The 27,879-nt window shown below is 37.9% G+C and overlaps 1 protein-coding gene and 2 long non-coding RNA genes across 4 annotated transcripts in view; 1 reads left to right on the plus strand and 2 right to left on the minus strand.

Moving 5' to 3' along the window:
• LOC135102719 (nicotinamide phosphoribosyltransferase-like) overlaps positions 1-17,083 on the plus strand; it is a 30,432-nt gene extending 13,349 nt beyond the window's left edge. The window contains exons 5-12 of one of the 2 annotated variants that reach the window (XM_064008215.1): positions 2,794-2,913; positions 3,296-3,376; positions 4,119-4,281; positions 5,162-5,319; positions 8,400-8,514; positions 11,059-11,141; positions 11,296-11,484; positions 16,450-17,083. In XM_064008215.1, the coding sequence (XP_063864285.1) occupies positions 2,794-2,913; positions 3,296-3,376; positions 4,119-4,281; positions 5,162-5,319; positions 8,400-8,514; positions 11,059-11,141; positions 11,296-11,484; positions 16,450-16,533 (993 nt within the window). In that variant the 3' untranslated portion in view covers positions 16,534-17,083. The remainder of the gene's footprint in view (positions 1-2,793; positions 2,914-3,295; positions 3,377-4,118; positions 4,282-5,161; positions 5,320-8,399; positions 8,515-11,058; positions 11,142-11,295; positions 11,485-16,449) is intronic. The other variant, XM_064008214.1, reaches the window with a different exon arrangement.
• LOC135102722 (uncharacterized) lies at positions 13,941-16,562 on the minus strand. The gene is made up of 2 exons (XR_010269747.1): positions 16,423-16,562; positions 13,941-15,937 (listed from the first exon to the last, which is right to left on the minus strand). It is a non-coding gene; the product is annotated as an uncharacterized LOC135102722 (long non-coding RNA).
• LOC135102723 (uncharacterized) lies at positions 16,876-20,168 on the minus strand. Its single transcript, XR_010269748.1, has 2 exons — positions 18,183-20,168; positions 16,876-17,682 (listed from the first exon to the last, which is right to left on the minus strand). It is a non-coding gene; the product is annotated as an uncharacterized LOC135102723 (long non-coding RNA).
• Positions 20,169-27,879: the final 7,711 nt, after the last annotated feature.

Here is a 27,879-nt window from a genome sequence, read left to right on the forward strand (position 1 = left end):
TGAAGTAGTCAGAGGGTGGAGGACAGGGAGGAACAAGCCCAGAATCGTCCAAGGTAGAGTTTTCAGCAAAGTTTTGAGCTAAGAGTTCAGCTTTAGAAATAGATGTGATAGCAGTGGTGCCATCTGGTTGAAGTAGAGGAGGGAAAGAAGAAGAAGCAAAGTTATTGGAGATATTTTTGGCTAGATGCCAGAAATCACGAGGGGAGTTAGATCTTGAAAGGTTTTGACATTTTCTGTTAATGAAAGAGTTTTTGGCTAGTTGGAGAACAGACTTGGCATGGTTCCGGGCAGAAATATAAAGTGTATGAGATTCTGGTGATGGAAGGCTTAAGTACCTTTTGTGGACCACCTCTCTATCATGTATAGCACGAGAACAAGCTGTGTTAAACCATGGTTTAGAAGGTTTAGGACGAGAAAAAGAGTGAGGAATGTACGCCTCCATGCCAGACACTATCACCTCTGTTATGCGCTCAGCACACAAAGACGGGTCTCTGACACGGAAGCAGTAGTCATTCCAAGGAAAATCAGCAAAATACCTCCTCAGGTCCCCCCAACTAGCAGAGGCAAAATGCCAGAGGCACCTTCGCTTAGGGGGATCCTGAGGAGGGATTGGAGCGATAGGACAAGATAAAGATATGAGATTGTGATCGGAGGAGCCCAACAGAGAAGAAAGGGTGACAGCATAAGCAGAAGGATTAGAGGTCAGGAAAAGGTCAAGAATGTTGGGCGTATCTCCAAGACGGTCAGGAATACGAGTAGGGTGTTGCACCAATTGCTCTAGGTCATGGAGGATAGCAAAGTTGTAGGCTAGTTCACCAGGATGGTCAGTGAAGGGAGAGGAAAGCCAAAGCTGGTGGTGAACATTAAAGTCTCCAAGAATGGAGATCTCTGCAAAAGGGAAGAGGGTCAGAATGTGCTCCACTTTGGAAGTTAAGTAGTCAAAGAATTTCTTATAATCAGAGGAGTTAGGTGAGAGGTATACAGCATAGATAAATTTAGTATGAGAGTGACTCTGTAGTCGTAGCCAGATGGTGGAAAACTCGGAAGATTCAAGAGTGTGGGCACGAGAGCAGGTTAAGTCATTGTGCACATAAACGCAGCATCCAGCTTTGGATCGAAAATGAGGATAGAGAAAGTAGGAGGGAACAGAAAAGGGGCTACTGTCAGTTGCCTCAGACACCTGAGTTTCAGTGAGGAAAAGAAGATGAGGTTTAGAAGAGGAGAGGTGGTGTTCTACAGATTGAAAATTAGATCTTAGACCGCGAATGTTGCAGAAGTTAATGAAGAAAAAGTTGAGGGGGGTGTCAAGACACTTAGGGTCGTCGACAGAAAGGCAGTCCGACCTGGGGACATTTATGGTCCCTTCCCCAGATGGGGACTCCGAGGCTGGTGTAGGAGTCGCCATGATGATTTTAAAATTTTTGAGTGAAGGGTGTGTGTGTTATTAGGTGCTTGTAGTTTTGTGTGGAGGAAGAGAGTTGTCTTTAGAGGGCAGGCTGTGACTGCCCCCTTGTGTTGTGAGACACAAAGGGAAACGATCAGTGAGGTCACAACTGGGTTTAATGATAAGCTCACAGCACCCCCTGAACGGTACTTTAGACCTCACTGGGAGTAATTATCGTTTCGGCAGGTGTCTACTGCCTCCTCCTCCTGAAGCAAAAATTATATAAAAATGAATGAGAGAGAGAGAGAGAGAGAGAGAGAGAGAGAGAGAGAGAGAGAGAGAGAGAGAGAGAGAGAGAGAGAGAGAGAGAGAGAGAGAGAGAGAGAGAGAGAGATTTCAACTCCTTGTCCCTTAGCTCTAACAGATAAGGGGGAGGGGAGGTGACAGGGAGGAGGTATGACAATATGAAAGAAGGAAGAGGGAAGGAAAAGAGAGGAAGGAACAGGCGACGGATAGATGAGCAGCAGCATGCACAACTGGTGAGTTAGTTTTCCGAGTTTTTTGATTAAATTTTCATCAGAATTTCAGTGCTTGCACAAATGGCAAGTTCATCTTGCTACTTTTGTTTCGTTGTTCCAGTTAAATATTTACTAAAATTCCAGTATTCACACGAGTGGCGAGTTTGTTATGCCAGTATTGGTTTGTTTTTCCGATTAAATATTTATTAAAATGTCAGTGCCAGTGCATTATTGCAGTTGTGAGTCGTGGTGAGAGGGCAAAGGGTTTCAGAATACGGGCCTTCTTAATAAGTCACACAGGTTTCTGAGTTTTTTTTTTCTTTTTTATGGTTCTAGTGAAGGATTAACAAGATTTTTTTTTTTTTTTATCATTAACAGGAGAAATACTCTTGAGAACCCAGCTAATCAGCTCTTTGAAATACTTGGTCGTGGTGAGAGAGTAAAGCGTTTCTGAATACGGGACACACACACACACACACACACACACACACACACACACACACAGAGAGAGAGAGAGAGAGAGAGAGAGACTTGGTGAAGGGTTTTGTTTTGAATAATTCTATCGTATTTGCGCGCGCGCGCGCGTGCGTGTGTGTGTGTGTGTGTGTGTGTGTGTGTGTGTGTTCCTTACTTTAAATCTATCACATTAACCCTCTTGCTATTTGGTATGACTCATTTTCATGAAGCTTAGCGAAACAATGTGATGCAGGTTTTTAAGTGCAATTTTTAAACTCATCACTGATATCGAGTAATACATACGATGGGGAAATTGTATATTATTTTTCCATATAGCGAGGCGATGGCCAATCTTTACCTTCGTGCGTAAGAATAATGAAATCCCTCAGTCTTCATGTGTAAGAATAATAAAATCTGTCTTTTCTTTCTGAACAGACAGTGCTGGTTCAGGCGTGGTACCCCATGACGGTCGCCACAGCCTCCAGCGTGTACCGCCAGCTCATCACCCACTACCTCCACCTCACCCACGACACGGACGAGATGGCCGAGTACATGGTGAGGAACGAAGGACTTTTGCATCCCGCCTTATCAGCTCTCAACAAGCTCTAATTAAAGTTCTGGGGATTTCAAAGATCTTTTTGTGATTCCAGGTTTAATTAACTGGGATTGTACATTGCTGTTATTATTATTATTATTATTATTATTATTATTATTATTATTATTATTACTACCACTACTACTACAACTACTATTATTATTATTATTATTATTATTATTATTATTATTATTATTATTATTATTATTATTATAGCTTAAAGTCATTATAGCTTCCTGTGTTACATATAAAAGAAATATTCTATAATATCCTATTCAATTTGTACCCATTATAATAACAATTAATTTCTATTATTATTACTACTACTACTATTTCTCTCAGCTGCACGACGCTGGGTACCGCGGCGTGTCCTCGGTGGAATCAGCAGCCTTGGGAGGGGCAGCTCACATGCTCAGTTTCAAGGTGAGAGAGAGAGAGAGAGAGAGAGAGAGAGAGAGAGAGAGAGAGAGAGAGAGAGAATTATGAATGTTATCCCATCATGGCCGGTTTTAAGGCTATTTGACCAATTTTATCAAATGAGCCCCACACCTTAAGCTGCTGCAGAGTTAACACTTGAAGCCTTTTCTGTATTTTAAGAGGAATAATAAACCACTACTGAAAACTTGAAATGAAGAATGAGAAATTATTACTTCTCACATTATTAATTTATTATGCATACTATATTATTTTGGTTAAAGATGAGCATACTACACTAAATATAAACATACATAAATTTTTGCTTTTGTAGATTAGGGGCCCTGCCATTAGTTTTCTAACTGAGCCCTGCAATTCCTAGCACTGGCCCTGCATCCCATCATCTCCCCTTATCATTGTTACTAGCTAGCATCCCCCATCAGCAACACTCCAACACCTCTCTGACTATCTTCTTGTCCCTGTCACCTTCCCATCTTTCCTATAAATATCACACCACCACCTCACACTCATCACTAACACCCCAACATTTTTCTATCACAGTTATCTTCCTGTCCCCATCAAGGATCCCATCATCCTACTGTTCCCCATGACTGCTCACTATCATCCTGTCTCCATTACTTTCCTATCACTATCATTGTCCACATTTCATCTATAAACACCCTATTATCCTCTTACCTCCATGTCTACTTTTTTTTTTTGTAATACCCTATCTCTCATTCTCCCCTCACAGTCCTCAGACACTGTGGCGGGCACCTCTCTCCTGCAGAAGTTTTACGGCCTGGAGGGTGTGGCGGGGCATTCCACACCCTCCTCAGAGCACTCCACAGTCACATCATGGGGCAGGGACAGGGAGCTGCAGTCACACCGCCACATGCTGGACACCTACCACCAAGGTAACAAACACACACACACACACACACACACACACACACACAGTTCTAAAAAGGGACATGATGAGCTTGACTTGCCAGTAGTTCTGCAAAATTAGAAATGGGTGAATACAGTATGTATAGGTAAACACACACACACACACACACACACACACACTAAGCTGCCTATATAAGACAGAGGACACAAAGTAACCCCAGTTCATCAGTCTGTCAGAGTTATTCTTGAAAAATGATGTAATACTGCCTCTGAAACCAATAGTAGATTATCTCTTGCTATGACTATGCTTTGTTTTATTCATTATTTGTATCACTATTGTTGTTATCACTATGTATCACTTTTTGCAATTTCTGGTGTGAAGTGACTAATTCTCTCTCTCTCTCTCTCTCTCTCTCTCTCTCTCTCTCTCTCTCTCTCTCTCTCTCTCTCTCTCTCTCTCTCTCTCTCTCTCTCTCTCTCTCTCTCTCTCAATTTTTTGGTGTGAATGACTACCTAATTTTCTCTCTCTCTCTCTCTCTCTCTCTCGCTCTCTCTCTCTCTCTCTCTCTCTCTCTCTCTCTCTCTCTCTCTCTCTCTCTCTCTCTCTCTCTCTCTCTCTCTCTCTCTCTCTCTCTTGCAATTTTTTGGTGTGAATGACTACCTAATTCTCTCTCTCTCTCTCTCTCTCTCTCTCTCTCTCTCTCTCTCTCTCTCTCTCTCTCTCTCTCTCTCTCTCTCTCTCTCTCTCTCTCTCTCTCTCTCTCTTGCAATTTTTTGGTGTGAATGACTACCTAATTCTCTCTCTCTCTCTCTCTCTCTCTCTCTCTCTCTCTCTCTCTCTCTCTCTCTCTCTCTCTCTCTCTCTCTCTCTCTCTCTCTCTCTCTCTCTCTCTCTCTCTCTCTCAGGGGATGCTGGGTGTGTGTGTGACTCATATGACATCTGGAAGTGTCTGGAGGAGATGTGGGGTGGGGAGCTGAAGGAGTTGGTGCTGGAGAGGGGCCAGAGGGGCGGCTGTGTGTACCTCAGGCCTGACAGCGGTGACCCCAAGGCTGTAGTGCTCAAGGTGAAGGGAACTGGCATGCACACACACACACACACACACACACACACACACACACATGACTTCAAGATAACAAGAAATGAGTATGTGAAAATAAGGAGAGGAAGAGAAAGGATATGAAAAGGATATAGTTGAAGAGTGCAAGGTTGAACTAAAACTGTTCTACAGATTCATAAATGGAAAAATTAGTCTAAAAGAAAAAAAAACAAGAAAGATTGAAGGATGGAAATGAAACATATGAAGACCCTAAAGACACGAGTGAATTGCTACACAAAAAGTTTCAACAAGTTTTCAAAGAAGAATGAGAATTTAAAGAACCACAGGACAAGAAGACAGAAAAACAAATGTGGAAAATTATAGTGATTAAAAAAGTTTATAAAATGATTGAGGAACTGGAAGAGAGAAAAGCAACAGAACTGGATGGAGTATCAAGTTTCATCTTAAAAGAATGCAGAAAACAATTAATTGAACCAGTATATGACATAATAAAGTGTTCATTATCAAATGGAAAAATGTCTAAGGAATGGAAGAGAGAAGACATAGTGCCAATTTATAAAAGTGGAAAGAAAGAACCACCACAAAAATATACGAGTAGACCAGTATCAGTGACCTGCATAGTATGTAAGATATGTGAAAAGTGATTGTTGCTGTCCTGTGATGACAATATAGCCTGACTGCTCTCAATTCTTTATTGAGTAGAGTGAATTGCAATACAAGCACAGTGTCAAACCAAATCACCTTTTCAAATACACAATAACAAATGGAAAATAACACTATTATAATAGCTGATTTGGCAAGTCACATTACAGCTCATTGAACACCAAAAGCTATAATTAATGAAAGCAAGTTATAGCAAAACTAGTTACATGCACAGACACTATTGGTTAATGGAAGTACACAGCTTTTACTGCAGTAATGGAGTTTCAGATGGGGAACAACTTAGCAGCAAAACAACCAAGCACATACTGAAACACAATAGTTTTGCCATACTCCTAAAGTGATCATACCTAAACCCACAATCACATATTTAATTGGACACACATGCCAATGGATAAATCTAAGATATTACTGCCTTACTCAAACATATGGTCAGCTCACCAACTCAACTCACCAGCTAGGATAATCTGCTTCACCCTCCTCCACTGTCAGACTGCTTTCCACACACTGCCTGTGCTGCTTGCCAACCTCCCACACCTCAACTAGGTCCATCACTTGCCTTCTATGGCCTGTGTGGCCTGGTGACCAGCAATCGGTCACTAAAAATGACATCAGTGGGATTACTGAGTCATTGACCACTTACACTTATCACCAAATAAATAATTGATACAAACATTCCTTAATAGGTCCTTGATCCACACACAATTAAAAATAAATACATTATGTAATTCCTAATCCATACCCAGTTCTTAATTTATACAAAATTTCTAATCCATACAAGTATAACAATTCATTCTAAACAGTTGTTCAATACATTTGAGATGGTGGCGTGTAATACAGTGACATAGTAATACAGCAAGTATTTAAATTACACATAGTTGTACCTTAAATACATTCATATAAACATACATGAATTCAGTCATAGTGACAAAAGAAGCAGTGGACAGAATTTCTAGAAAAATGTGATATAATAACAGAAAAACAGAATGACTAGACAAAAGGAAATCATGTGTAACCAATTTGATGATTTTTTATTCAAGAGCAACTGATGTAACATAGGAGAGAAATGCATGGGTAGACAGTGTATTTAGATCTAAAAAAAAAAAAAAAAACTCAGCAAAGTTCCCTACAGCAGGTTATTATGGAAGCTAGAAAGTATGGGAGGATTGAACAGAAAAAATAAAAGAAACTGGATGGAAAGTTATTTAAAGGGAATAGAAGTGAGAATGGTAGTGGAAGATGTTAAATTGAAATGGAGAAATGTAGATAGTGGAGTACAACAAGGATCAGTGCTGGCACCAATACTTTTCCTGACCTACATAGATGATATACCTGAAGGAATAAAGAATTACATGAACTTGTCTGCAGATAATGCAAAATTACAGACATATAAGAAACAACAAAGACTGCAAAATTCTACATAAGGATTTCAATAAGATTTGGGACTGGAGTAAGAAATGGGAGATGGAATTTAATGTGAAAAATGTCATGTAATGGAAATGGGAAAAAGTGAAGAGACCAAAATGGACATGTAAAATGGAAGATAAAGAAATAATAAAAGTACAAAAAGAAAGATCTGAGAGTGATAGTACAGGATAGTACAGTTGAAGAAGCATGTATAAAAGATATTCAGAGATACTTATAAAATGGTGAGAAATATTGGAACAGCATTCCACTACACAGATAAAGATATGATGAGAAAGATAAGTACCACCATGATTAGACCAAAGTTGGAATATGCTGAATTAGTGTGGTCTCCTCATAACAAGAAACATGTAAAAAAAAAAAGAAAAAACTAGAAAGGATACAAAGGATGGCAACAAAGATGGTTCCAGGACTGAAAGAATTAACATATGAAGACAGGTTAAAGAAAATTAATCTGCCAACATTGGAACAAAGAAGAGAAAGGGGAGACTTAATGCAAATTTATAAATTGTGGAATAGAGTGGGAGAAATATATAATGAGAAACTGCTGCTAAGAGAAGTAGGAAATACCAGATACACATGAGGGCAGCAAAAAAACTAAAAAGAAGATGCTTGAGTAACATAAAGAAATATAGAAGTTTGGAACAAGTTCATTGAGGATGTAGTTTTGGCAATGAGTGTGCACAACTTCAAGGAAAAACTGGACAAGTGTAGATATGGAGACAGGACCACATGAGCATAGCTCGTGTGGTTCTGTAAATTACAACTAGGTCTTGTAAATTACAACTAAGTAAACAACTACACATGTCTATTACAACTATGGTCTTGTAAATTACAACCATGGTCCTGTAAATTACAACTAGGTACACAGCTACACATGTCCTCACTCACATTCTTTAATTTATTTGATGTTTTGGTATTAGTGTTGTAGTTATTAGGATTAATCATTGTGGTGGTGATGGTCCACCTCACCTTCCTTAATCCCCTATCCTCCTCCACAGTGCCTGGAGATCCTAGGGAAGGCCTTTGGCACTGAAACCAACAAAAAAGGCTACAAGATGTTGCCCTCCTGTGTAAAGGTCATTCAGGCAGATGGCATTGACCTCCACTCACTCTGTACGTACAAAAAACACCTTTAAGAATAAGTACCATTGTCTCTGTGGCCAGATGTAGAAATAACCTAAGCAATATATATATATATATATATATATATATATATATATATATATATATATATATATATATATATATATATATATATATATATATATATATATATATATATATTAAAGGGAAAGCCAAAAGGGTAATTATTCAAAATTGGAGGATATGTCTCAAAACCTCCCTATTGAAAAGTGCAAGTCAAAAGAAGGGGCAAGTACAGAAGCAAACAAGAAGTTCCAGACTTTACACAGACTATTTATTTCAGAGCCAAAAATAAGCCGGTTTTTAGAGTTGTGATCCATACAGTAAAGTGATCAGTAGTGAAATTAATGAACTGAATTAATGTAAATCTAACCAAACCTAACTCTTAGATGGATAATGTTATTTCAATATCATTCCTGTCACCTTTGAAAACAGTCCCAATGAAAACCCAGATATAGTTTCAGAATATGGGTCCTTAACATGGTGCCCTGTGTATGTGTGTTAGAGACTGAGGTATACTGCAGGTTGTTAGGGGCTTGGTAGTGCTTTGGGCGAGGAATATACAGTATATGGTAGTATAAAGGTGATGGTTATTGTTTTTCTAACAAGTCTATTGACAGTAGTTTTCCTCATGGTTCTGTCCTGTCACCCACTCTCTTCTTATTTATTCATCAGTGATCTAAACCAAACTTATTGTCCGATCCACTTCTATGCTGATGATACCACCCTGCACTTTTCCATTTCTTTTTATAGATGTCCAACCCTTTAGGAAATAAACAGCTCATGCAGTGAAGCCACAGAATGGCTGACTTTTGATCTATCAAAAATTTCTGATTGGGGCAGAGCAAACTTAATTTTGTTCGATGCCTCAAAGCTCAATTCCTCCATCTATCAACTCGACACAACCTTCCAGACAATTATCTTCTTCAATGATACTCAACTGTCCTCCTTTTCTACACTGAACATCCTTGGTCTGTCCTTTACCTATAATCTAAACTGTAAACTTCACATCTCATCTCTAGTTAAAACAGCTATGAAGTTAGGCATACTGAATTGTCTTTGCCCATTTTTCTCATCCCTCCTAGCTGTTAACTCTGTACAAGAGTCTTATCCATCCATGTATGAAGTATGCATCACATGTATGGGAGTGATTCCACTCATACCACAGGGTAAAATAAAAAACTGTTAATCTTATCAATTCCTCTCCTCGAACTGACTGTCTTCAGCCTCTCTCTCATCACCACATTGTTGAATCTCTTGCTATTCTCTTGCACTATTTTCATGCTAACTGCCCTTCTGATCTTGCTAACTGCATGCCTCCCCTCCTTCCGCAGCCTCGCTGCACAACTTTCTTCTTCCTCTCACCCCTATTCTGTCCACCTCTCTAATACAAGAGTTAACCAGTATTCTCAATCATTCATTCCTTTCTCTTCTAAACTCTGGAACTTCCTGCTTGCTTCTGTATTTCCTCCTTCCTATGACTTGAATTCTTTCAAGAGGGGAGTTTCAAGACACATCTTCTGTTATTTAATTGTTCTACTTGGAATTTCTTCTTTGAGGACTGGCATTTGAGTGAGTCTTTTTTTTTATTCCAAAAATTTTGTTACCCGTTGCCAATGGTCTTCTTACATAAAAAATAAACATAAATCAATAAAAGTAATTGGAGTGACAGCAGTTATGGGTAGTAAAAGGTTAGTGCATAATTGTACAGTAAAATCCCTCTTATCTGGCATCAACGGGACCGCCGACATGCCAGATACTTGAACATTGCCGGATACTTGAATAGAAGTGAAATTATGTACACAATCACCACCCTACACTCACGCATCTTACCATAACAAAGATCAGCTGATCTTAATCACCAGCTGATCTGATCAGCTGCTTAAGTGTAAACACAACACGCTTCCTCTTTTCTACAACTTTAGGCATGATGAAGGCGTCAAGTGATAAACAGTGCACACGTGGGACTGAGTCACTGAGTAAACACAGTGCAGTGGGCCGCGGGTGGCGCGAAGCAGTGTGCTCTGGTGGCGAGGGGACAAAGTATGCCTCGCGTGGGAATTTTAATCTATTTTATGAGTATACATTGATTTTTTATTGATTTTAAGGCTCGGGGAAAAATGTGCTGGATACTTGAAGCTGCCGGATACTCGAATGCTGGATGAGAGGGATTTTACTGTATAATGTATTGGTGTATGTGGGTATATCTTTTAACTTGTCAGATTGAAAGTGATGATAGGGAGAAGCAGGAGGGGGAGGAGGGAAAGGAGAAAGAGGAGTAGGAAAAGGAGGGAAAAAAAAAAGAGGAGGAGGATGAGGAAGAGACTGTAGCTTCTACCTTATGTACTATTTACTACTAATGCTGCCACTACTATGAATATCAATAGCAGTAATTTCACTAAGAACACCACTACCAATAGTAATAATAATAATAATAATAATAATAATAATAATAATAATAATAATAATAATAATAATAATGATGATGATGATGATGATGGGCCCAACACACAGGGGACATCCTGGAACACGTTAAGGAGCATGGCTGGAGCACCGGCAGTGTGTTCTTTGGTGCTGGTGGAGCACTCCTGCAGAAGGTCAGTGTGCTCTCTCTCTCTCTCTCTCTCTCTCTCTCTCTCTCTCTCTCTCTCTCTCTCTCTCTCTCTCTCTCTCTCTCTCTCTCTCTCTCTCTGCTCTGCTCTGTTCCTGGTGGATGTCACAGGTACCTAATCAAACTGTTATCATCCCTAGGTGCACCGTGACACCCAGAAATGTGCCTACAAGGTGAGCTATGCGGAGGTGGAGGGCAAGGGTGTGGAAGTGTTCAAGCAGCCCATCACTGACTCAGGCAAGACTAGCAAGAAGGGGAGGCTGACCCTGGAGCGAGGTGAGGACGGCACATACAGCACGGTGCAGCATGGCAAGGGAGACCTGACTAAGGTGTGTACTGCTTACGTGGTTCTCAGAGTAGTAGATGAATTGAATACTCAGTAATCAGGTTGTTAGTGCTGAGTCATTAAGGAGCTTTAAAAGAAGATTTAACAGATGGGGATGATAGACGATAGATGGAAATAGGTAGGTACATTTGATACAGGAACTGCCACATGTAGGCCTGTTGGCATCTTGCAGCTTCCATGTTCCTTGCAGCTTCATATGTTCTAGTTGCAGTATAGGAAGTGTTGTAGTGTAGCACATCTGATCAAATGTAAGGTGTCCCAAGTTTGAATCTTGGCTTCAGTTGAAATTTTCTTGGATACTTGCCTGCTCCTAGTTCTCCAACTGCTGAGGACACAAGGCAAAGCAACTTAAGTGCCATTCCAAAGCCTAGATAAATAAGGGGGTTTGTGTCAGGGACCACATCTGGCATAAACCCTCTGTCAAATCACTGTGTGGATCTAATCTGTATGTCAATCCCACACAGGTGTGGAAAAAGATGTCAGGAGTAAGGATAATGTACCTAGTTGCAATATGCAGACCTGCAAGGTCTACTTCTTCCTCATGTTTCCATGTACTCTTCTTTGTCATCTCTCCATCTTTTAGTTCAACTAAGTATATTTCTATGCAGAACACTGTAGTTTTGTAACACTTTTCCATATGAGGTAGAGAGGTAAAAATAGATAGATAGACAAAGTGTGCATGTGTGTGTGTGTTTACCTAGTTGTAATTTACAGGGCCTAAGCTATGCTCATGTGGTCCTGTCTCCATATCTACACTTGTCCAGTTTTTCCTAGAAGCTATGCACACTCATTGCCACTACTACATCCTCACTGAGCTTGTTCCAAACTTCTATATTTCTTTATGTTACTCAAGCATCTTTCTTTTATTTTTTTGCTGTCCTCATGTGTATCTGGTATTTCCTATTGTTTTAGCAGCAGCTTTCATTATATATTTCTCCCACTCTATTCTACAATTTATAAATTCATATTAAGTCTCCCCTTTCTCTTCTTTGTTCCAGTGCTGACAGATTAATTTCCTTTAACCTGTCTTCATATGTTAATTCTTTCAGTTCTGGAATCATCTTTATTATTGCCATCCTTTGCATCCTTTCTATTTTTTTTTTTACATGTTTCTTGTTATGGGGAGACCACACTAATTCAGCATATTCTAACTTTGGTCTAATCATGGTGGTACTTATCTTTCTCATCATATCTTTATCTGTGTAGTGGAATGCTGTTCCAATATTTCTCACCATTTTATAAGTATCTCTTAATATCTTTTCTACATGCTTCTTCAACTGTACTATCCTGTACTATCACTCTCAGATCTTTCTCTTTTTGTACTTTTATTATTTCTTTATCTTCCATTTTACATGTCCATTTTGGTCTCTTCACTTTTTCTCATTTCTATTACATGATATTTTTTCACATTAAATTCCATCTCCCATTTCTTACTCCAGTCCCAAATTTTATTGAAATCCTCATGTACAATTTTGCAGTCTTTGTTGTTTCTTATATGTCTGTAACTTTGCATCATCTGCAAACAAGTTCATGTAACTCTTTATTCCTACAGGCATATCATTTATGTAGGTCAGGAAAAGTATTGGTGCCAGCACTGATCTTTGTTGTACTTCACTCTCTACATTTCTCCATTTCAGTTTAATATCTTTTACTACCATTCTCACTTCTATTCCCTTTAAATAACTTTCCATCCAGTTTTTTTTTAATATTTTTCTGTTTAATCCTCCTATATTTTCTAGCTTCCTTAATAACCTGTTGTGGAGAACTTTTTGAGAGCTTTTCTTTTAGCTGTAAATACACACAATCTACCCATCCATCTCTCTTGTGTTATATCAGTCACTCTTGAATAAAAGCTCATCAAATTCGTTACACATGATCGCTTTTGTCAAAAGCCATACTGTGTTTCTTTTATTATATATTTTTTTCTAGAAATTCTGTCCACCGCTTCTTTAACACTTTTTCATAGATCTTACATACTATGCTGGTCAGTGATACTGGTGTATGATTTCTTTCCACTTTTATAAACTGGCACTATGTCTGTTCTCTTCCATTCCTTAGGCACTCTTCCAGTTGATAATGAACACTTTATTATGTCACATACTAGTTCAGTTAATTGTTTTCTGTACTCTTTTAAGATGAAACTTGATACTCCATCTGGTCCTGTTGCTTTTCTCTTTTCCAGTTCCTCCATCACTTTATAAACTTTTTAATTACTATAATTTCCCATATTTGCTTTTGTCTTCTTGCATTATGGTTCTTTAAATTCTCTTTTCTTCTGTGAAAACCTGTTGAAACTTTTTGTTTAGCAATTCACTAGTGTCTTTTGGGTCTTTATATGTTTCATTTCCATCTTCAATGTAGTTTTTCTTTTAGTTTAATTTTTCCATTATGAATCTGAAGAACAGTTTTGGTTTGTCCTTGCACTTTTCAACTATATCCTTTTCATATTGTTTCTCTTCCTCTCTCCTTACTTTCACATATTTATTTCTTCTTTATTTTTATGGTTTTGATTTCTTTTTATTCTTACCCATTCTTTGTTTTTTCTTTTGTGCAATTTTTTTTTGCACTTGCACATCTTGCATTGAACCACACCTATTTTCCTTTTTCTTTAGGTTTTTATAATGGGACATTTATTTCCATAAAAATGTCAAACTTATCTTGCACATCATTTGCTCTTTTCAGCTTTTTGTAGTCCATTTCTTCATAAAATTTCTTAAGGTCATCTTTATTTGGTTTTCCATAGTTTTTCTCTTTTCTTTGTATGATTCATCCTCTTCACTGACATCATTATCAGTCTCTATTTCTGTCATTACATGGTCACTTTTTCCAATGGGGCACACTTATCTTAATTCTTTAGTTAGGTCCATACCCTTTCTTAGTATTAGGTCTAGTCTTGCTGGTTCATCATCTCCTGAATATCTTGTATTTTTAGTCACCCAGTGCATCATTGAGTTTTCCATAGTCAGCTTCAGAAATCTTTCTTCCCATACAGTCTCATTTCTTCTTTCTCCAAAATTTTCCAATTTACTTCTTTGGAATTGAAGTCACCAACTAATAATACTCTTTTAATACTTTTGATTAATTCACTCAAACACTGAATGGTATCTTCCATTATTTTCTTGTATTCTTCCTTGCTCCAAGAATTTGTTTGGGGTAGTACATAGGTTGTTATTACCATTAGTATTTCTCCATTATTATCCTCCAAGTTAACACTCACTATTTCTGCATTTCCTTCTCCATATTTCACTATTTTTGTCTGTGCCTCTTTTCTTGCCATTATCATTACACCTCCCTTTCCTTTAGCAATGTGTGTGTGTGTGTGTGTGTGTGTGTGTGTGTGTGTGTACTCTCTATACCTATCCAGTTTGGTCTTAAAAGCATGGTCAGTTATGGCATTGACAACATTTTCACTTAGTTCATTTCATTTGTTCACACTTCTGTGAAGAAAACTATTATACTTTTTGATGACTCTTCTACAGTTAACTTTCTTCAACTTCTTACTGTATCCCCTTGTACTCTGCATGTCCAAGTTTATAAAACATTCTTTGTCCACATTTTCCATACCATTTATCTTTCTATAAAATGTTTATTAAATCTCCTCTCTCTCTCTCCTATTTTCAAGGGTAGGAATTTCCAACATTCTTAATCTCTCCATAAGTCAACTTACTCAACTCTGAATTCATCTTAGTGACTGCTCTGTACTCTTTCAAATTTTATAATATTCCTCTTTACATAAGGAGACCACATCACTGCTACATATTCCAGTCGTGGTCTTATCATGGAAATCAACAACTTTTTATCATTCCTTCATCTACATATAAGAATGTCATTCTTATTCTTTTAACAAATTCATCGTCTCTCCAGTAATTTTAGCAATGTGTCTGTCCGAAGTCAAGTTTTCAGTAACTGTTACTTTTTTTGATTTCTGTAACTTCACACCATCCATCTCATAATGATACTGTATTCTTTTCTTACTCTTACCAAACTCCATTACTTTACATTTACTTAAACTGAATAACATTTGCCAAGATTTACTCCATCTATTTATCTTATTTAAATCATCTTGCAGTACCATACAGTCATTTATATTTTCTACCCTTCTCATCAGCTTAGCATCATCTGCAAATAAGTTCATGTAACTGTTTATTTCTTTATTTATGTCATTCACATATATTACAAACATTAACGGTCCCAACACTGACCCCTGTGGAACATCACTAGTTACTTTCAGCCAAGATGAATTCTGGTCTTGTATTACTGTTCTCATCTCTATCATCCAGATAATCCTCCATCCACTCCAGCAGTCTTCCTCCAATTTTTCCATAATTTTTTATTTTCCTTAGCAATCTTCGGTGTGGTACTTTGTCAAATGCTTTCTTCAGGTCTAAGTTGACACCATCCACCCATCCATCTCTCTCCTGCACAATGTCGATTACCTATGAATAAAAGGACAGTAAGTTCATGGATCTTCCCCTCCTAAATCCAAATTGACAATTTACCAAAACTTTATTTCTTTCCAAGTGTTCCATCCATCTTTCTTTTATTTTTCTTTCACATAGTTTGTGTGTGTGTGTGTGTGTGTGTGTGTGTGTGTGTGTGTGTGTGTAAGGAAAAGAGACTATGGAATAGGTTCATAAAATTCAAAATTATGTGCTGGCAGAGAGAGAGAGAGAGAGAGAGAGAGAGAGAGAGAGAGAGAGAGAGAGAGAGAGAGAGAGAGAGAGAGAGAGAGAGAGAGAGAGAGAGAGAGAGAGAGAGAGAGAGAGAGAAACACATTGTTAATATTGCCATCCATGCCAATCCTTCACATACATTCACATACATATATACACCACTTTCTGCAACAGTAACCATTCACCATGCCCATCACTACACCAGTAAAGATCTAAACATATAAACACAGAAGCTGCCCATGACCTACCCTAGCCCATGGCATGTCCCACCCTAGCCCATGGCATGTCCCCCCAGGATCTGCTGGTACCCATCTTTGAGGATGGCACCCTCCTGCAGGAGTACACATTCAAGGAGGTGAAGCAGCGGGCAGACCAAGGCCCTCAGGACTTTGACGTCATCAAATTCCTGCAGGAAAGCAAGAATTAAGCTACATCTAATGTGTTGCTACAATACAAATGGTACTGCTAATACTACTAAAACTACTGATAATAAAAACAATAATAACAATAATAATAATAATAATAATAATAATAATATTAATAATAATACCTACATACACACATATGTATATCAAGGCTGTCTCCTCCAAAAAGGGGGATAGCCAAAACAAGGCATGCAACTTTCATATTCACACTCTTTACACCACTTTCCTAGCCCCTCAGCTCCTAACAGAAAAGAGGGACTCTTGCACTCACTTTATATAATAATAATAATAATAATAATAATAATAATAATAATAATAATAATAATAATAATAATAATAATGATAATTTATTAACTACTGCTACTACTACTAAAAAAATTAGAGTGCTTAGTCTGTCTGTCTGGAGGTCAACTTGGGAAATGTAACTAATGTCATTCAATGCATAATGGTTGAAAGCTGTATCTTCAATAAAAAATAAAATGGATTAATTAATAAAATAAATTCCCACCCCATCAACAGTCATCCCAGTCCAGCAGCTTGTGGGCAGAGTGAGGTGACACAGGAGTTCTCAATTACAAAACTTGATCAAGGTATAGCCACAGTGAGAAAAAGAGAGAGAGAGAGAGAGAGAGAGAGAGAGAGAGAGAGAGAGAGAGAGAGAGAGAGAGAGAGAGAGAGAGAGAGAGAGAGAGAGAGAGAGAGAGAGAGAGAGAGAGAGAGAGAGAGAGAGAGTGTCTATGAAGACATTTTCAATGAGAGCCCTGCAGTGAGCCAGCCCAGCTTGAATACCTCCTCTATATTCTTCAGCTTTAGGGTCATCATCATTAAGTAGTGGCTTATTCTTTTTTGGATGCACATGTTATGCTACTGCACAGATGCTACTTCTATATGAGCACTTTTAACCATGTGGTACTGCAGGCTGCAGCCTGACTCATGCAGACAGTGGACTGGATTTCAGTGTCCCAAATGTTTGCTCCACCATCACATGTATCTTTGCATGGCTGTGGTAGGCCAGCTTGTCAGCAGTTCTTGGCTGGCTTACAGGAGTCATTAGTAAGGGCTCCAGAGGATAACCTGAATCACCTGCAATGATAGAAGCACATGTGAAGGATTAGTCCTGGCAAAAAATAACTTAAAAGACCTTGTTCATAAATAATTAACCATCACATACTAGTATCCATTTCTTGTTCATAAAATTAACCTTCACTTTATTGTCCAATCTATTTAATTCTCATTCAGATTGATCTCCCGCCTCATAAGAAAAAATCTTAATATTATGGAGAAACAATTTGGCTTTTCAGGTACACTTGTTTAATAACTTTTACATTTACAGGAGACAAACATGAAAATATATGATAAAAAAAGCAAGTAATTCATAGGTGACACTGATATGCTGACAATTACTAGCAAAATTTTGCTAAAGAATTTTAGCACCAATTTTTGAGGTGAGATAATGTAATGAATCACCACTAAAAGTAAATTGGTAATATAATTTGATAACTGAAAAACACAGCAGTTAGTTTTGAAGTTTCATATACATCAAATGAAAATAAATACACAGAAACAAATGAAGGGTTACTCACTAAGGAGTCAAAAGGTGCAGGATCTCATGAGAACATAAGAGCTGGTCATCGCTGACATCCAGTGGATCAAGCCAATCACTGAAGATTTTCCTTGCACACCCTACCATGTTCTATTGCCGACAGGAATTCCATGAAGGCTAAAGTTACTTTTATCAAAATGAATTTTATTTCATTTTTTATTTCAGTTGATAGTAAAGTTTAAAAGGAATAAGCACAAAGATTGCATATGATACTTAAAGGCAGCTTAAATGCAATGTTACAAAAAAAAAAAAGCTAGGATGCTATACAGCAAGGCTGATAAGTGTAGGCAGGTATAACAAGCCTGATCAGAGGCCCACAAAAAGCAGAGGACACTATTATAGAAGTGAAGGGCCCAACAGCAGGGCCAGCAATAGACAGCAAAGCTGTGAGTTAAGAGGCAGCATATACATGTACAATATGTGTGGCAGGAGGAAACCATGAGATGGAAGCCCAGCTCCTGCCTGTTCTTTGCTGGGTCAGCATGCTCAGGAAAAAGCACCACTGATGCAACTGACATTCAGCAAAGGCTGCTGGCCACAGGAACATGTGCAGTTGTGGTGGGTGGGCTGGTGGGCAACAAAGAGACTGTGAGGTGGAGAACAAAACTGGTGTATGGCAGAGTAGCGTTGCAGGCAGCTATCAACCACCAAGCCAAGCCTCTCAGGCAAGACCACGGAAGCTTTGCAGGAAACAGGTTTGAAGACTGGGTTGCAAAGTACAAAAGGCGCTCAGTAAGCAGATCGTAGAACAGAAGCACCCATTTAGCGGCAGCATAAGACAGGAGGGAAGGCTGTGAATACGTGTGGCGGTGAAGGGGGTAGGAAGGCAGCCAGGGAAAAGCCTGCAGAAAACGGAAGGCTAACAAGAATCTTTGTTAAACTAAAACCATTTATTTTATTATTTTCATTTGTTATTATTATAATATTTTTTTTTTTTACGTATTTCATCTTAGTTTATTTATTTATTTATTTGCTTGTTTTTTATTCTATTTATCCATTAATTAATTATTTATTGATCTATTTAATTATTCATTTATTATTATTATTTTCTTGTTGTGATGTTTGCGTCCCACAAATCTTTGTAGAGCTCACACTTGTCCAATTCTTTGTGGCTGTCAACATTCCCATCAATTCAACAGTACACTGATGTGATGAAACTGCTATGTGCCAAAGACAACTCCTACCTTGGCAGAAAATGCATTCCACAACCAATCATAGACCTCAATCATCACTTGTTTCTTCATGCTTACTTATTTATTTATTTATTTATTTTTTAATTGCAGTACTCCAACTAGTAACAACAGAGTGAAGAATGGAGTTTGAATCAGTTGCTGTTTGCTGATGACATAACACTGGTTGCAGATACAGAGAAGTTAACTAGGCTGATAGAGGAGTTTGGGCAGATACGCAGGGGAAAGAAACTCTGAAGGTTAATGTAGGAAGGAATAAGGTAATGAAGTGCACCAGGGAGACAGGTGTTAGAATAAATGTAAGCTGGAGGAGGAAGACTGTTTCAAATATCTTGGATCTACAGTAGCCGAGGATGAAGGAGTAGTAGAGACAAGTTAGAGCTGGTGTGAAGGAAGCAGGACAAGTGTTAGGAAACATGAATAGACTATTTGAGAGTATGGCATTTGAAATTAATATACTAAAGAGAATATATTACATGAACGATAGTAGTGCCTACTGCGCTGCACGGTGCTGAGGCTTGGGAGTAGACGACAAGAAGAGACTGAATGTAATGAAGATGAGATGTCTACGGAGTATGTGGGAGTGCCTAGTGGACTGTCAGAAATGAGAAGTGCAAATGAAAACGGCAGGAACAGAGCAATGTGCGCTGAGATCGTGGACAAGTTGAGAGAATGGAGGATTATAGGCTGGTGAAGAAGATGGTTAGATTAAGAGTGAGAGGCGTGGGCTTGAGAGGTAGGCCACTTAAGGGATGGATAGATAGTATAAAGGAAGTCTTAAAGGGAAGATGACTGACATTAGGGCATAGCAGAGTGACTGTGCATGACAGAAGTGAATGGAGAGCAGTTGTGAATGCGTGACGTGACCTTGCGACCTCTGAGTGAGACGCCAAACATCGATGGTCTCACATAGGTGTGAAACAGTAATGTGTGGTAGGGAATGAATACTTATAAAGGAGCCTTGTTTCCGGACAAAACTGTCCAAGCTGTGGGACTGATCCCCGTAAAGTGAGTAGGGGTATCTCTCTTCTCCATCTGGAGCCAGCGGGATAAGAAAGGTGTGAAAGTTGTGTCTTGTCTTGTCTTGGCTATCCCGCTTTTTTGGGGTAGCCAGCCTTTGTAAATGTATGTATGTATTCCTTCAACTTTGGATTATAGTGTTAAACATTTATAATTCATTACGAAGATTTTCAATCAGTTATGTCTATGAAATTCATCTTTACTTTAATCTGATAATTATTTACATATGCCAGCTCATGAAGTAGTGACCACTCGTAATAGATCCTGGTAGAGGTGCAATGCGACCATCTTACCCAGCAGCACACTACTGCCGCACAAGTTGCTCGTGCGCGCTGCCGAGCCATCATATCACGTCGTGTGGGGTTATTTCGAAAATGGATCCCGAGCGCATTCATTTGCTGAGATAACCACTAAAATCTCCCTCGGCTATGGTCCATTGCACCACAAATATTTCATTTTCATACGACAGGCAGCCACTAAAGTCACAGGCATAAAAGTCGCGCTTAGCTTAAGTTTTCGGATCACCTGAAGATCCGCCACCCCAGCCGCACTTGGGGTGGCAGATCTTCAGGTGAGACAATCTGGGGTGGCGGATCTTCAGGTGATCCCATACTTTTAATGAAGTAAATTTTTTTCTGCATTTTTTATATCCACTCAGTTTTTTAATGCGTTCATGTTGTTAGGTTAGGTTAGGTTAGGCTAACCTAACCTAACCTAACCAAGTGAGAGAGTCTGGGGTGGCGGATCTTCAGGTGAGACAATCTGGGGTGGTGGATCTTCAGGTGAGACAATCTGGGGTGGCGGATCTTCAGGTGATCCCTGTGGGCTGGCGGATCTTCAGGTGATCCAAGTTTTCTCATTCACTTTCAGATCCAACGACTATCAGGAAAAGTCCCACCACTTAAATCCGGCAAACAACACACACACACACACACACAATACAGGAGTTTTCTTACTTGTCTACGTAGAATATTAATAACATCCTTTCTGAACTACACCTCCCAACTATTAATAATATCTGCTCTTCCACTCCCTGTACCCTCCTTTATGGCATTGGTGGGATGCTTGTTAGTATATTGTCGTACTTGTAAGTTTTCACACTAGTTTCAATTATATTATTTAACTAGTGGCCACAAGGGGCTGTATACCGTTACGTGGGTCTTTCGGTGCAGGCACGAAACACCCATGAATGCAACGAGCACACGTAGGTGTGAAACAGGAACACAGGGAAGTGTACTTGAACCCGTTTATTCACAGTGCTACGTGGTCTATCGATGCACACACAAAAACACACCCATGAATGCCACGATCGCACGGCGGTGCAAAGACACGGAACACAGAGTGGCAGGGAGCGGGGCGTGGCGCTGACATTACAACTTGAAGGTAAAGGCTTAAGAACTATGCTTGGCTAGGCTGGTTGTGGCTTCCTCTCCAAACGGACGAAGGCTCGATCCGAAGTACCCTTTCCCGTCCCTGCTAACAGTACTTATCTCTTCGTATGAAGCCCGGGTCAGCAGAGCTCGAAGCTTCAAGCATCAAAAGTGAAACCTTGAAGCTTCATGGAGAAGCTAACATCTCAAAAGAAAACCAATTAAACCCCTTGACAAGCTTCATGGAGAAGCCAACATCACAAAAGAAAACCAATTAAACCCCTTTCTGATCTGAAACAACTATGTAGTTTTATCAAATAACCTCCTTCACTCGTTCTCTCCCTCTCTCTGTAACAATACGTACGTACACGTTAGATTTTCTACATTTACTTAATTAAAATTGAGTACAGTAATGATAATAATAATAACCTTCAGCAACTCGCAAATAATTTTACAAATCAGTTCACAACAGTACCCGCATTTTGTGTCACAGTAACTCAATACTTAAGTTCATTTTAAGAAATTACACACAAGTACACCTAAAAATCAAACAGAAAATCCTATATTTTAAACATGCTATAAGTATTCCTCCTTTTCACCTAATGAAATAATATTTACTGGGACTGCATCACTCAACTTTCAAGCTCCAGTTACGAGTAGCATGCCGTACTTGTCCAAGTTGCCTCAGGCGCCTCTCATGTCTGGAACCTCTCTTTCATTCTCTGCTCCCTGGTCTCTTTGCTATTAACTGTCCAATTTCTACCTCGTTTACATGACCTAATGTACCATAGCATATGTTACATTTTTCCTAAAAAAAAAAAAAAAAAAAAAAAAAAAAAAAAAAAAAAATATATATATATATATATATATATATATATATATATATATATATATATATATATATATATATATATATATATATATATATATATATATATATATATATATATATATATATATATATATATATATATATATATATATATATATATATATATATATATATATATATATATATATATATATATATATATATATATATATATATGTGTGTGTGTGTTAAGGAGGAAATTCTCATATATCTCACATTGTTTGCATGGAGCGGTACAATTCATGTATGTGACCCGCCACAGGCGAGGCGATATTTGTCAGGGCGGGGTGTGGGGTACAAGAGCCGAGTGAGGGGTTGGGGGATGATAGGCAAGGGTAGGTTCGCACGAGTCACCTTGTTTTTCCTCTCTTTTGCACAGTGTCACCTCGGTGATGCGCTTGGTGCCGATACCGGGTCACGGTCTCATAAATGTTTATAATTTTTTTTTTCCGTGTGGGTCAAGTCTGCTTGGGCCTTCTCATCCATTCACACCAAGTGTTTCAAAACAAAACAGTTTCGTTGGTACAGGGTTTTCTATTTTCTTTAATCCCTCTTTCTTCTTCATGTTTTTTTCCGTTCCCTCTTCTTTTCCTGTTTCTTCTGTCTTCTTTAACTTCGTAAGGCTACCACACAATTTTTATCTAATAGATCTGTGTGTTCTTGTTGATGAAATTTCCTCTGTTTCTGTTCCTGTGGTTTCGGTTGTCCCACAGAGCAGTGTTCTTGGTCCTCTATTCTTTAATGTCTTTCACTTCTAACTGGGCATCGGTCTTGAAAATAGATTAATTCCTTATGCCGATGACACAATTTCTTATTCTTCGATTTCTTTCTCTGATCATCGAAAGCCCTAACCAGGATCTCCTCTTGATGTTAGTTATGGGACATGAATTTTAATGAAAAAAAAAAAAAAAGATGGATTATAGTATTATCAGTAAATTTCATCCTTTGGCTTCCTTTCATCCTCCATGGCTTATCGCTGGTAAATAAATTGTAGAGGTGTTCGATCTTTGCATGCTTAACTCCATACTGACACATGAAATGCGCATCCGCTCCGTGTCTTCTTTAATCATAAGGAAATCGGGCTTGCTTCATAAATCCCATTGTACATTTACTACTGTGATTAAATTATTTTATGCTTTTATTTTGCCCCATTTTGAATAGTGTTCACGTGTCTGGATGTCGCCTCCATTCGCTTGATAGAGATATTAATTCCATGAGATTCATTGTTCCGTGTTTGTCTGTTGATTTGGATCACCGTGGTACAGTTGTCGGTCTTAGTAGTTCCTTGAAAGTGATGAACGGCGCGATATCCACTGCTTTGCACCTTGCTTGTGTTCTTTACTCCACCACCACTGGCTTGGTGTCCCCTCAACATTAATGCCTTAGCTTTAAACCATATCACTGCTTCCTCTTCACAGTTTTCTCATTATTTTCTTCCACCCTGTTGAAATTAACTGCCGAACGTGGTTGTTCATTTGTTCGTCAACTACATCTGTTTTTGAATGCTACATCAACTTGGCTTTTAAGCAAAAGTGTATATGTATAATATATTTATTGATGTGAGTTATTTATTTATTTATCTAATTATTTATTTATTATTATTGTTTTGTTATTATTATTGTTTTGTTATTATTATTATTATTATTATTATTATTATTATTATTATTATTATTATTATTATTATTATTATTATCATTATTGTTGTTGTTATTATTATTATTATTATTATTATTATTATTATTATTATTATTATTATTATTACTATCATCATTATTATTATTATTATTATTATTATTATTATTATTATTATTATTATTACTATTATTACTATTATTATTATCACTACTATTATTATTATTATCATTATTATTATTTTTATTATTATTATTATTATTATTATTATTATTATTATTATTATTATTATTATTATTATTATTATTATTATCATCATCATCATCATCATCATCATCATCATCATCATCATCATCATTCTTCTTCTTCTTCTTTTTCTTCTTTTTCTTCTTCTTCTTCTTCTTCTTCTTCTTCTAGATATAAATCGCTTGTCACCACAGCGTCAGATGTGACTGCACACCGCTGTATCAGATATGGATCCATTTGCCACCACTGTTCTAATTGGAGTCGCTGCCACTTGTTGGTAAATTTATAAGTCCACTGGTCACCACTTACTACTGCCTTGATGGTGACTTACTGGTTGTTACTGGATGTTGAGGTGATGGTAGCAGCAACAGATGTGGAGGCTCGTTGGAGTTCTCCTATGATGATGATATGATAGGTAGTGTGGAGTTGGATTGCATGGTTAGATTGTTCATGTGTGAAATAAAGGAAACACACACAACACGCATCACCTTATCTTCTTTTACTGATGACAGTACATGCGATATGAAGACGATGTCCGATTTACACAGTACACTCTTGAGGGCTGAGACACTGATATGACAGACTTGAATTGATGCTTCGACTCTCTCTGATGACTAACTTCTAGCTACACATACAAGTCTACCAATGGGAAAGACGTGGATCACGATCAGGAGAAGCTGACCAATGGTAAATATGAAGGGATGGCCAATCAGATGCTATTGATGGGAATGAGTTAACCAACCACAGTTGTCGTTATTCTAGGCAATGACCTGTGAGCAGGTGTTTTCCCCAGAGACACCGGCGATGAGATGTGAGGAATATGAGGAAGGTGTGATGCTCCCTTGAGAGGGAGAGAGGAGGAAAAAGCTTTAAAAACAGATAGTCTTAACCACGTGGGGACGCCAAACACGTGGAACACAATGAACAATGAAACATATACGGCTGGTATAGTGCCTCCCCCGACAAAAAGAAAAAAAAAAAAAAGTGTCCTTGCATTGAACATAATAACAATAAGAGCAATAAGATATGAAAAATAATAAAAAGTAATATATGAACAATAACTTAAGAATAATAGACAGACATCAATACTTAACATTCTGATATGATAATGATAATAATACGAGAGAGTACGTAATCTCAAGTTTCCTTTCTGACCTTTCTATTGCTTCTGTGGTAGACGGTCACTGTTCTTCTCCTAAAATCTATTAACAGTGGTGTTCCTCAGGGTTCTGTCCTGTCATCCACTCTCTTATTATTCATTAATGATTTTCTAAACCAAACTTCCTGTCCTATCCACTCCTACGCTGATGATACCACCCTATACTTTTCCACGTCTTTTCATAGACATCCAACCCTTCAGGAGGTAAACATTTCACGCAGGGAAGCCACAGAACGCTTGACTTCTGATCTTTCTAAAATTTATGATTGGGGCAGAGCAAACTTGGTATTGTTCAGTGCCTCAAAAACTCAATTCCTCCATCTATCAACTCGACACAACCTTCCAGACAACTATCCCCTCTTCTTCAATGACACTCAACTGTCCCCCTCTTCTACACTGAACATCCTCGGTCTGTCCTTTACTTATAATCTGAACTGGAAACTTCACATCTCATCTCTAGCTAAAACAGCTTCTATGAAGTTAGGTGTTCTGAGACGTCTCCGCCACTTTTTCTCACCCCCCCCCCCACCTGCTAACTCTGTACAAGGGCCTTATCCGTCCATGTATGGAGTATGCTTCACATGTCTGGGGGGGTTCCACTCATACTGCTCTTCTAGACAGGGTGGAATCAAAAGCTTTTCGTCTCATCAACTCCTCTCCTCTAACTGACTGTCTTCAGCCTCTCTCTCACCGCGGCAATGTTGTATCTCTAGCTGTCTTCTACCGCTGTTTTCATGCTAACTGCTCTTCTGATCTTACTAACTGTATGCCTCCCCTCCTCCCGCGGCCTCGTTGCACAAGACTTTCTTCTTTCTCTCACTTCTATTCTGTCCACCTCTCTAACGCAAGAGTTAACCAGTATTCTCAATCATTCGTCCCTTTCTCTGGTAAACTCTGGAACTCCCTGCCTGCTTCTGTATTTCCACTTCCTATGACTTGAATTCATTCAAGAGGGAGGTTTCAAGACACTTATCCATTAATTTTTGACCACTGCTTTGATCCTTTTATGGGACTGGCATTTCAGTGGGCATTTTTTTTTTTATTGGATTTTTGTTGCCCTTGGCCAGTGACCCTCCTAAATAAAAAAAAAAGCAATAATCCTTAAGAATAATACACAAACATCTATGCGTGACATGATAATATATATAACACAGTACATTTAAGCAAGAGAGAATATACACACACACTCATATATATATATATATATATATATATATATATATATATATATATATATATATATATATATATATATATATATATATATATATATATATATATATATATATATATATATATATATATATATATATATATATATATATATATATATATATATATATATATATATATATATATATATATATATATATATATATATATATATATATATATATATATATATATATATATATATATATATATATATATATATATATATATATATATATATATATATATATATATATATATATATATATATATATATATATATATATATATATATATATATATATATATATATATATATATATATATATATATATATATATATATATATATATACAAAATATTGAAACCTGAGAATGATTAAATCTAAGAGTGAGAGCGAAGTTTTTGTCTGGAAGAAGTGGTTAGATTATTCATGTACGAACAAAGGAAACACACGCAGCATGTAACAACCTTTCCTTCTTTTACTGATGATGGTGCAGGTGATATGATTACGACGTCCTATTTACACAGTACACTCTTGAGAGCTGAGACACTGATATGACAAACGTGAATTGATGCTTCCACTCTCTCTCTCTCTCTCTCTCTCTCTGATGGCTGACTTCTAGAAACAACTTAAAAAAAAAAAAATTTTAATTAATTAATTATTATATTTTTTTTTTACGAAATAACTTTTATTTAGGGAAGTTGGGATACACAAGAGGGGGTGGGGGGTGGTGTACCAGGACTGGTACACTGGAAGAAAAAGAAAGGAAAACTAACCTTTAGCCACACATATAGGTCTATTTATGGGAAAGAAGTGGATCATGATCATGAGAAGCTGACCAATGGTAAAGATGAAGGGATGGCCAATCAGATGCTACAGATGGTAATAAATTAATCAACCACAGTTGTCGTTATTCTAGGCAATAATGACCTACGAGCAGGTGTTTACCCCCAGATACATTGGCGATGAGATG

Source organism: Scylla paramamosain, chromosome 8 (genome assembly GCF_035594125.1).
Source record: "Scylla paramamosain isolate STU-SP2022 chromosome 8, ASM3559412v1, whole genome shotgun sequence".
NCBI lineage: Eukaryota > Metazoa > Arthropoda > Malacostraca > Decapoda > Portunidae > Scylla > Scylla paramamosain.